A 12,361-nucleotide genomic window follows, 5' to 3' on the forward strand; every position below is an offset into this window, starting at 1 on the left:
TTTGACTTGGATCCTACATGTGTGGCATCTGTTTGCTTTTCCAGGTGTCTGGTAGACAAAGGGTAAGGTTTCTAAGGCAAGCAGGAACTGAAATCCTCCTGCAAACAGGGTATCTGAGTATTACCCATTACTGCATTGTGACTGTAAACTCTGAAATATTTTATGAGAGTGTAGCATTCCTCAGATTCTAGGAATAAAAAAAACCCAACCAAGTGCTGAGATCCCATTTGAACATTAGCTTGGCAAATTCAACTTGCATAAGGACAGGGTGAGATAGTAGAGCTCTCCAGAAGTTGCTTTCCTTTGCCCAAGTGCAGTTGAGTAGGAGATTATAGCCTAATGTAGTCTGTGCTGTGTGTGCATGGATAAACTGAGGAGTAAATAAACACTTCTTTAAACTTATTTTAGTAATACAAGGAAGAGGAGAGTAAGAAAATGAAAAAAAGGTGGTATTGTATTTTAGGTTTCCATCCTGAAATTCATGTCCTAGTGAACAGCCATTCTCCGAAATGATTTCTACCACAACAGGATTTCATCCTGGCTTTAAGTGGTACCTGTACTGCTGGGTACAGACTGGGTTCAGACTGGGGCATTCAAAAGTATCATGATACATCTGGCTACTAAAAGTAATATAAGTTATACTTTTAAAATGCTTATGGTGAGATCTTGTGTCTTTGAAAAGCCATTGAGGTGCTGGAGTGGCTCCAGAGAAGGGCAACAAAGCTGGTGAGGGGTCTGGAGAAGAAGTCTTATGAGGAGAGGCTGAGGGAGCTGGGATTGTTCAGCCTGGAGAAAAGGAGGCTGAGGGGAGACCTTATTGCTCTCTACAACTACCTGAAAGGAGGTTGTGAAGAGGTGGAGGTCAGTCTCTTCTCCCAAGTCACAGGCGATAGGACAAGAGGAAACGGCCTCAAGTTGTGGCAGGGGAGTTTTAGAATTGATATTAGGAAAAAATTGTACACTGAGAGGGTTATTAAGCATTGGAATGGGCTGCCCAGGGAAGTGGTTGAGGTACCATCCCTGGAGGTATTTAAAAGACGGGTTGACATAGTGCTTAGTGACATGGTTTAGTGATGGCTTTTTATCTGGGTTCGGTTGATGGTTGGACTAGGTCATCTTAAAGGTCCCCTCCAATGTAGACAATTCTATGATTCTGTGATTTACTGCTTTCTCAGAAAAACGGAAATCACTGTAGGAGATAGTGAAGTCCCTTGCACTAAGGGATGTCATCTCATTAGTGCATGAATTTTATTTTTTTTCGTTAAATTTGAGGAGAACCAGACCCTTAAGACAGTTAAGTAGTGGATAATGATAATGACTACATTATGTTTCTTGTTTGCATTCTTAGTATTACCAGAAGAGCTATTATTAAAATATAAAATTATATCCTAAGTTCAGAACTGTAGTATTTGTTTTGTATTTCCTGTCTGTGTTGTTAGGGATGTCTAATTGGAGATTGTCTCCATGACAAACATGTAAATCTTTTAATGTTAGTATCAGCATTTATGTAATTAATTTTGAACTGTGGTGGGTAAAATTATAATGATAACTGTGACTTTTTTTTTTTTAATTTGCTGTGAGAGGGAAGCAGATGTCCAGTTACCTATATTGGCACACTGCAGTATATTTTAAAACATTTTTTCTGTTGCTTTTGGAATCTGCATTGTATATATCAATGTAAGTACAGGCTCTGACTATTAGTCTGACCAAGTATATCAGGTCTGTCTCTTTATTGTCCCGGGGAGTGTGTCTGTGGTGAGGTATCCCACTTCCAGGCTGGACTGCCACCTTGAGCACCTGGATTTTAATTGCCTCAATTGTACTCTTAATAAATTCCTGGAGTATTTCTGTTAGAGCTGGATGTCTGGAAAATCTTTTTAGTATAATTACCTAGTTTGTAATCTGTAGGTAATGAAATTAAAAATTACCTTTAAAAAGAGTTTTAGAACCGTTAATTTTTAAAAATAGTTTTACTCTCATATCTTCTCAGAAATAAACTGATTTTTCCACTTCCACTCCCCATCCCCCATCATCAGTACACTGATTGAAGTAATTTTCCTCTGGTTCCATCTTTAACCTGCCATTGTTGCACAAATATTCCTTATTTGGAAATTTTATTCTGGTTTAAGAGTGGAAGATAAAGAATTAGTGGAGTTTGTTGTCCCTTTTTGTAGGAATTTGACTTGCAGGTTCTGTGTGCTAGGCAATAGATAAGTTAGGCCTGTTGACTAAGGAATTAATATGCAAGAAGTTTTTTTTATTTTAAAGACCACTTATGACCCAGTGGTAGTAGTGGGAAAGGGGATTTTAGATTTATCTGTTTCATTACATAGCATACCTACCTGTGACATGATCTGGTGCCATTTACACAGTCTGGTTTTGAAGTTCTGCTTTTGGGCTCAACAGAAGTGGTCAGAAAATCCCAAATCCAAGAAATTGGAAATTGGAGCTTTATCTATGTTACGATATTCAAATACAGTGCTGGAATTGCTTTCAGAGAAACATTTTAGTTTAGTTTAGAATTTTAGTTGCCCATTGGTGCAAGCTATAATAACTAGTGATAAATTTGTATTTGTCATTTAAAAAGATAATTTGAATTATAGTGCATTACACAATAGTTACTGAAATGCACAGTGGTTGTCAAATGGTGTACAATTCAAATCAGGATTTTTTTACATTATTTTGCAATGTACTGGATATCACACAGTGTTTAAGTGGGGGAAGGACATGCAGCTAAGAAGAAGAATAATTTGCAACTAAGCCAAGACACAGTGCAATAATTTAGAAATGATAAGGGTAGAAGCAGTTAATAAATTAAAAAAAAAAAACACCATTAAATCCTTTTTTAATGAGATGGCTTCAAGTTTCCCTGGTATCTGTGAACCCTTCTTTTGCAGGTGGTTTTTTGAAGTACTAGGATATCCCAAATCTTCAAAGGCCAACATTATCAACGGTGTGCTGATGACAGTTGTGTTCTTCGTGGTGAGGATCGCCGTCATGCCTGTATACTACAGCCATGTAATTGCTTCATTTGGAACAGAAGCTTTCCAGAGATTAGGATTTGCAGCCCAGAGCGCCTGGATTATCTCAAGTGTTGTCTTGGATGTTATGAATGTGATGTGGATGGTCAAAATTGCAAAAGGATGCTACAAAGTCATATGTCTTATTGGACAGGAGGAAGCCAAAACTCATAGAAATGGAAAATCTGACTAGAAAGCATACGCATAAAATGAGATTTCTGCTATGAAAATAATTTGGTTTCACTGAAACAGTGCACATTTCTGCCATGGAATGCTCCTCTTACGGAAACAAGGTATTACCTCTGTACTGACCTTACTCTTTCCCTAGCCACACTGCCTGCACACCCAGGGCCACGCTTTATGGATCCTGTCTGGTGAGGAATAAAAGCAAAAGCTCACACAAATGAGTTCCACGTCTCTGTTCTAAGCAGTTACAAACTACTGAAATTAGAAAGGAGCAGACTGGTTACTTGCTTGTTGTCCGCCAGTGTGTTTGAAGTGTTTCACTCAGGTTTCTCAGATTAATGTGTTTTATAAACCCAGTGAATACTGACATGTCTCTTTTTTTAGAAGACAAAAAAACCTCCCCAAACTCCTCATATGGTGCAATTTTCCTGGCACGTTTCTATGTTTCCTTCTAGGAATAACAATCAAGATTTCATTCTTGACAACTTTTTAATTTTTGAAAGAAAATCTGAAAAATTAGCTTTGATTCTGTGGAGTCTTTTACTGCTTTTTGTTCTGCCTTATATGAATGCAAACCATTTTGGGAAATTTATGAAATAATTTTATCTAAAATGCTGTATTATAAGACTATATAATATCTTAAAAATTGTTAAAATTACCTGATTCTGATGGGAAGGATTAATTTTTGCTGTGTTAGATTACATGCAATAGTACATCTTCTAAATTGCCCGTGGAATTTTTTTTTTGTAAGTTCGCATGGTAAATGATGTGTGGAAACAGCATAATTCTTACTGGAGTGCTTTTTCCTTTGCTGCTACTACCTTTGAGAAGTGCTGCAACTCTCCTCAGAGTATTTTTAACCATTGCCTATCTGAATGCGAAGTTTAAATGTAAAGAGATAAAATTCTTCTGTATATATGAGGTCTAATTTAATAGTTTTTTTCCTTTTAACACAGAAATGACCCATTTGATATGAAGTGTTGAGGTTTTTCTACTCATTTTCCTTCCTAGTCACCAGAAATCTGAGGTATTGACTAAAACCATTCTTGAATTAACTGTGCCAAACTTCTGTAAAGCTGTACGGTAATTCTGTAGAATGACAGTTCACTTCTGTAGGCACAACTTTTAATTTTTTTTAAACCACATATTTGTCATTAGGTACTCTGTTCCTTCTTCTGCAAACCATAAAGATTTGGAGGGCATCAGAAAGGGCATCTAGGAATAATCTAGAATCTAATTTATAATACAATTCAGGAAATTCCTGTTTGTTGGTTTGTTTTTTTTCTTTAAATGGTTTTCAGAGCTGTATTTGTGTGTAGTTTGGTTTTGTTTTGCTTACTTTAAACCATACCTGAATTAAGACTGATTAACTTCTGTTTTTTCCCTTGGAGGGGTGTGTGTGGGTTTTTTGGGGTTGTTTTTTGTGTTTGTTTTTGACATTGCTTGTTACTTGTTATACCTTCTGGTAAGGTGTGCTAGAAGTATCCACTTTCACTCAGTATTTTAGTGCACAGCTCGATTATTGTGCAAAGCAGACAGTTTGGGCAATTTATTTTTAAACAAAAAGATAAAATATTGACCCTGTGAAGGATGATAGGTTTTCCTCTTGTCCTGTTCCCTCTAACAAAGCTGGGTGACACGGACCCTGCCCTCGGTGGTCGGAGGTGAGTGCCCCAGTGCTGTGCTCCCGGCTGCGGGATGCAGCGTTCCTGTCTCCCAGGAATTGGAGCTGTAGGACCCCAGGAGGGCTGCCCGGGCTGAAACACCCTATAGCCAAGGTGGCTGCGATGAGCTTAGTTCCCTGGCTGAGATGATGTCAGGGAGTATTGTCTGGGGGAGCGTAACACACACTTTTATAAACCTAGTTCCACTCTTTGGCTGGGCAGGCTTTTTTCCAAATTTTTTTTTTTTCCCAATCCTGCCTTGTTAAGGGAGATATCAAGGACTGTTAATACTTTGGGTTTTGCTTATTAATACTTCAGAAGCCTGCGGACAAAAGATCTCTTTATGCCTTGGGGAAGTTAGCAATTAATCTATTTAGCTGGAAGATTTGAGTGAGCACAGCACCTTACTTGGGTACCAGTAAATCCACAGTCTTTAAGAGTTGATCCTGTGACCTGCTTTGCTGAAACAGACTCCCTTTTATACTAATTTGCAGAACCTGTATCTTTTAAAATAGTGATTTCATTGTGTCTAACACAAAATCTAGGCTACGTACAAAGGCTCTATGTTTCTATCACCTTTATGGTTTAAAGGTGTACATGAAATACTTTCTTCTTTTGCTTTTTAAGTCACTAGACCAGGGAATCATTTTGTAATACCTTGTTCCTTTCCAAAATAAGTTTTAAATAGAGTAAATTCAAACATTTCAGAGAGTATGTTTGAAAGTAGGAGTCTGCTTATGTTATTTGGGAAGTAGGATGAAAAAAAAATTGATAAGGAAGATTACTTGGAGCAACTCTTAAGGTCATAACTCATGAAAACTTTTTGAAATTCATCCCTTCTTAACATGCATCTTTAATATTTTGGTATTTTAAATATTTTGCTTTCATTGGAGAACATTGATTAAAATGGTCCATTTCCTTCAGTTCTAGATAGATTTCTGTCTGATGCTGGAAAAAAAAAGTCAAGCTATAATAAATCATGTTAAAACTAGATTGAAAGCGAAAAAAAAAAGCAAAAAAAACAAACCCAAAGCCCTGCATAATACACTTTTGGCACCAATCCAGAATGGAAAGGCAGTGGGATAATTATTTTAAAACATGTAATATTTTGGATTGCTGTACAAAATTAGTGGAGTTGAAACAATATTTTGCAATGCACTAGGTTTAAAATGTCTGATTTTTTTTTTTTTTAATGTATTAAAGTTATGTCCTGATGCATCTACTATGTGTCAGAAGACAACTTTCTAATGAAAAAAACTATTAACACTTGTGTATTTGGCAAGGACTGTAGTAAACAGGCTGCAAAGTTGTGATGTACTGAATACATTAGTATAGGTCACTTTTGACCTGCCATTCAAAGCTTATAATACAGCAAATTAGATAGCTGTGGCACCCATTTTTCAATTGCACTTTATTAATTTAAAAATTGTGGTGAAATATTGATGAAATTTAATGTTGCAAGCTTGTGTCTTTTGCTTTTTTATGCGAAAAATTAAATGCATGATCAGTAGCATCATAATAAATGCTACCTTTAGAATGTAATAATATCTTATTAGTGGCTTAAAACTTCTGTTTTTAACAGATGCATTGTCTAGTGTCAAAGCAGACTCTTGGTATGTCACCAGGTGTCTCTGCCGTGGACATAACAAGTGGAAGGAGATAACCTTGTAAAAAATGCTCAGATATCTTTTTTTTCTTTCTTTTACATTCTTCAGTACCAGGGGACATAAAATTAGCACAATGAGTGTGGAAGAGTCTATTTGTACTATGTAAGGCTGTATGTAGGAATGTAAATTTCTTTTTCTTATGCCTTTACTTTTTCATCAAAAGATGAGTAAATACCACTTTCAGAACAGCTACAAGGGAATGGTAGGTTAAGTTTTGCTTTTATAATTGATTTGTGGATACAGTATTTGCAGAGAGGAAGTGTACTTCAAATACTCATTTTCTCATTGAGTGTTCCAGTGGATTTCAACGAAGTCGAGAGCCTTACGCTACAGAGATGCTTTGTGGGTTATCTGTGCGCGTTCTTCACTGGTGAGAATGACATCTCTGAAACCTACTCTACCTCTATAAATACATGCTATCTTGAGTGAGCTCAATAATTTAATAACTTAATTGCTTAAAAAATAGAAGCTATTGAATACTGAAAAATATCCTATGCACAGGAAAATTAGGGGAGCTGAATTTATATATAAATTCTTAACAATTCCAAATTTTATATTAGAATTTATTAAATAAATTAATTACAGTGTCTGGAAGAGAATTGCTTCCATCTTTTCTTGGAAAATTATGGGAGAAGATTACTCATACTGCAGAACTAACATTAACCTAAGAGTAAAAGCTTAAACAAGTGAGCAAATGCGTTCAAGCAGGTTTAAAGAGGGAGAGGTGGAGGAGAATTTGAGAACACAAGTATAGAGATCCAGATGTCTTCCTATTGCTGTGGTTGGGACAACAGCAGACCGATACATAGCAGAAAGGTTTAGGTATTTCAATATCTCTGTTTACAGTGGAAAATGAAAACTTACTCTTTAAAATTTTCTGTCTGTATAAAATGGGTTATCAGTTGTTGATTGCTGTAGGAAAAGGACTTTTTCTTACGGGCTTGTGTGTGTTTAAGTATACGTACGCACAAGCTTTCCATAAAAGATCATTTAATAGAGAAGTTTGTGAAATTGTTTTGTGATGCTTCTGCTGAGCCGTTCTGAGGAAAATAAAGGGCTGCTTGACAATTACTCCAGCTTAGGATCTGGTGCAGTGTTGGCTGCTGGTGAAATCCATCAATAAAGCAAATAGAAAGGGACTAGAACCTTAAGATGAAAAAATGCAAGCGTAGAAAACTTTGTAAAGTATGGGCAGCCCTCTTTCATATTTTTAATAGTCTACTGTACAGCATCATTATCTGGCTACAAGGAACTTCACGATGAAGGATTTGTTCCTGGTGAAGTTTCTCTGTCTATGGAATATATTTGACAGCTGGTAAAAGAACAGTGCTTCATTGCTGAGATCTACAGCAGTTAAATGGAAATAGTGATCAATATTTATGAACTTTAACATTCATCCAAACCCAGGTAAAATCTCTTTGTTGGACAAGTGAAGGTCTTAGGATTTTCTGAAAGCTCTTTCTATGGTAGAGGGGATGAAAGATGTGCTGCTTGGGATGTTTAGAGATCTGGGATTAAGCATCAAATCATACTTTTAGGTGGTAACACTTGATATGGTTTCTTATCCATTACAAATCTCTACTAGCTACCTCTGTTGACATTCTTGCTCTATTTATAATAACCAAGCACTTTATAGCTCAATAAAGAATGGAAGGTAGCTATGAAGAATAAATTGTATCGTTCGGTATAAGAAATATTTTGGCAAAATTTCTTCTGATATCAGTTTCATTGTGTGATGTCCTGCACTAAGAGGGCATCTGATTATAACAATGTATATAAATTTTTAACCTAGTTGTAATGTAAAGGAAATGTCTTTAAGAGAGTGAATTATGAAGAGTTCAGCATGGCTTGGTATCAACCATATAATGATTCAGTGTGCTATTTATAACTCCCTACTTACTGAAATTGAAAATATAAAAGCAAATAAAATATTCTGTAGTGTATCTTTATTTTTAACCTATGTGTGGGATGTCAAACATTGTACTTGTCTTGTGGACAGGACATGCTTTTATGAGCCTATAAATATTTAAGTATATAAGAATCTGCACCCAAGTGGAACATGTTGCATGTAAATTGTCTTCTAAGTTTTTAAATTTTGATATTTTTAAAAATTTGCTAAGTTTGAAAGCAACATTTAATTAATAATATTAAGCTGTGATACAGAACATAACACGTTGAATGCAATGCAGGTTATATTGTTTTTGTTTATTGTAACCCTATTCCAGTTTCACAAGAGAAATCCATCATATGATTGGGGGAAAGGAGGAAAAGGGCTAATCATGAGCTCAGCTATATAATTTGCACACTTAATATGCACACATCCAAATATCCTGGATTTGTTTCTAGCATGCATATACCAAACAGTGTTTTCTTTAATATCAACAGATACTTATATATATGTAGAATAATTTAACACGTAAGCACAGCTAACCTGATATAAAACCAAATTACAAAAATATTGGGAACAAATGAGTTACAAGTTAGGTGTAATGGAGCCTGAAATTCAAAATTGTTTATATAATCTTCTGTCTACGAAGGAACTTGATAAATATATCTAACTTATGTGCAGAGCAAGGACAAAACCTGTAAATTCTGCTAGACTGATTTCTGGTAAATCTTGACAATCTGGTTTGCAGTAAATACTAATACTGTCACAAAATGTCAGGATCACATTATGAAATTCAAATAGTAATGTGGCCTGATTGTAGTAGCAATCTTTATCACGGCACAAGAACTTAAAAATGCAATATAACAATTCTGCAGATTGGTGATAAAAGTCATCAGTCATAGTAAAGGTGAGTGATTAAGTATTATGGGTTTAAATTTACTTTTCATTATTAAAAAGAATCTGAATTATTTGTTTGCATTTCAGTGATATTGTAAAGCATTTAAGGCATTTCTATCTTTTGTTTGAACAGTTTAGGAGCTTGCATAAAATGATACTGGCTGATTTTTTTTTTTTTCCCCTTTGATATATGCAATAATGTCAATAAGCAATAAATTGCATGTTGTATGCAAGGTATTGGTACTTCATAATAAAGGAAAGGAACACAGTTTCTTGTTTTGTGAATTCTTCTTTCTTGATATGGTAATAGCTTGTGTACCCGTAATGGTTTTATCATAGAAGAAAACTTTTCTTTGGGATCAGTTCAGAAACAACTGGATTATATGGTATCTTAAATTTTGTGCAGCATCTTTTTTTTTTATTAAAATAAGAGGGGGGAGTAGGAGGTCTAAGCCACACTGGTGTTCAAGGGGCTGGACTTTTCAAGGCTGAAATTCTATGTAGGACGTCACTGGGGCCAGGAATGTAACTTAAACTATAAATTTTGTTGTGTGTTGAGGAAGAACTTACATTTCTATTGGATAGTATAATTATATTGCATTGTGTTGTAATACCACGTCTCGGGGCATAGGCTGGACAGTTGTCTGAAGGCTCTAGGAATAAAGAGCTGCTGTTGTCAGCGTATGGTAAACGTGATGCACTGCACAGTCCCTTGCTGAATACTGAGACGGGCAATTAAGTTCCTTAATATGGCGATTCCTCGATTCTATATGTGCAGTGAAGGTACGTCTAGGAAGCATGAATTGAGTGGTAAAAAAAATTGAGTGGTTTTTCTGAGCATCCTCAGAGGAAGCTGCTGCTGTTTTGTATTCTAACCATTGGCTTCCAAGCACAGGAACTGCTAGAGTTTCTTTGAGTTTTCTTTTGTATTATGCAATGGTTAAATTACTAGAAGAAAACACAAAACATTCCAGTGTTTTCTACTTTTCTCATCTCATCTTTTCAGGGGTATTTAGTTCCATTTGTTACTGATATTCTTAGGGTGCTAATTTTACACTGTTAGTGTAGAAAGCTGCTCATTAACTAGTCAGTTTGGAAGTGGCTCAGACTGGGAATGTCTGGAAACGTTATTTGGGGTCAGATGCTTTATAGGTCAGATTTCCAACTGCTTGAGGAAGGACAATGGGGGCTTGGTGGGAGGCTTCCGTACTGGCACTGGGCAGCTTTTAGCACTGAATGGTGGAAAGGAAGGACTAAGCATGGCTGGGAATAAGGGAGGCCTTTCAGTGAGCTGTTCTGAACCTGACAAATTCAACAAATCTTGCTTAAAATGTGAAAAACATACCTCTCCCTAAAATGTAAAATACAGAAAGTATTTTGCATATCCACTTTTTTAGTCATGTTCTGGTGCAAAGTTACGCTTTACTTTCTCCCTTTTTTTTTTTTCTTCTCTTTGTGTTCTTGCTGAAAATTTTGTTTTCTATATTTGTATTGATGTGATAATACTGCATTAAGTTTTTTTGGGTCTTTTTTTTCAACATATATTTAATCTTCACAGTGGATATCTGTCATTTTTTAGCTGGTGGACTGTTGTGGTGAGTATCTTCTTATTTCACTCTGCTTTCCTGGAGTTCACAGTGTAATTAATATACATTGTGTGCTGCATTGAGATTGTGACCTTGCTGTTCTCTGTAATGCTTTACATTGAGGAGAAAGTATTTGCTACTTGGCTTCTCTTATAAAGGGTGAAAATTATTATCTATACAATGACTAATAAGCAGTGCAATTGTTGCTTCAGGTGGAGCGTGATGGTGGAAAGCAGGGAGACAGCACACTGACATCAACAACATCCTGCACTTTGAGAGGTGGGTATACAACTAGTTCCCCGCTTGAGAACATCAGAGAGAGAAAATGTGTTTTACCTTGGAGTTGTTCTGCCACGGACTTGAAATATTTGGAAGCAGAGGTGTCAGTTGGTCCACAGGAGGCTCTTAAGATTAAACTGCGCTGTCAAGTGCAGCAAGTTATGACTGAAATGACTGTATCCCATTCAGTGCTGCTTAGCAGCTGTTGCTGTGAATGCACTCTTAGGCGTTTCAGCAAAGCCAAATGTGCCTAAAACTCGGGGAACGATGGAGGCAATCATGGCGTTTTCTAAGGCAAAGAGACTCAGTTACTGACATGGTGCCGCTTTCCTGACCCCAGGTTCTCAATATGCTCTGCTAATGATCGCCGCATGCAGAAAGGGTAGGCAACGATTTCCTCTTACGTAGTAAAGACTATAAAAGGGCAAAAAAGAGTGAAAGGGTGGATGTTTGATACTGCTTTGTAATTGTAGTTTTATTTCTTGTTCACACCGAATGGCAACGCTGTTAATAAGAAAGATGCTATTCTGAAAGATGGTATGTGAAGATGTTCTTAAAAGCACTTGAGAGGAACGTGTAGAAGAAGTTTTTAAATTCACGTAGTTACAGAATTTGAAACAATGCTCTTAGCACTGCTTCAGTGTAGTTTAGAATTTGTCTTTATTAATCTTTCTGATCTTTACAAAAGAATCGGGAGAGAATCACTCCTTTCTTTACACCAAAACACATAGGGAGGGCGGAAGACACCTCATCCCCCTTCCAGATGTGAGGAAGGATACACCTTTACAGCACTGATTCCTGCTGCCAGTAAACCTTCTATCCTTTAAAAAAAGAATATGTATTTGCAGTTGTAAGGGCTAGTGATTTCACAAGGAAACCACGGCGTGGATTTAAGGTCACCCGTAGCTCAGGCCGACACAGCTGCGGGGGGATCAGACCGCCTGGCTCCCCCGAGCTCGCTGCTGCAGGCCAGCGTAGGCAGTAAAGCCCCGCAGCCACCGGCCGCCCGCCCTCCCTTCCCGCTTCGGGGAGTCGTTAACCGTGCTCGTAAGGAGACGTTTCCCCCGGCGGCCGCAGCCCGGGGCCGTCCCTGTCCCACCGCACCGGCGGTGACACCTCCCCGGCGGGGCCCTGACGCGCGGGCAGGCCCGGCCCAGCGGGGCGGAGCCGCCTC

General features: G+C 37.3%; 1 protein-coding gene across 3 annotated transcripts in view; it reads left to right on the forward strand.

Moving 5' to 3' along the window:
• The window catches only part of LOC106886340 (transmembrane protein 56-B-like), a 43,380-nt gene extending 33,789 nt beyond the window's left edge, over window positions 1–9,591 (forward strand). For all 3 annotated transcript variants that reach the window (XM_014939151.1, XM_014939152.1, XM_014939153.1), the window contains one exon: window positions 2,898–9,591. In XM_014939151.1, the coding sequence (XP_014794637.1) occupies window positions 2,898–3,213 (316 nt within the window). In that variant the 3' untranslated portion in view covers window positions 3,214–9,591. The remainder of the gene's footprint in view (window positions 1–2,897) is intronic.
• Window positions 9,592–12,361: the final 2,770 nt, after the last annotated feature.

Source organism: Calidris pugnax, unplaced genomic scaffold (assembly GCF_001431845.1).
Source record: "Calidris pugnax isolate Ruff unplaced genomic scaffold, ASM143184v1 scaffold18, whole genome shotgun sequence".
Taxonomy (NCBI): domain Eukaryota; kingdom Metazoa; phylum Chordata; class Aves; order Charadriiformes; family Scolopacidae; genus Calidris; species Calidris pugnax.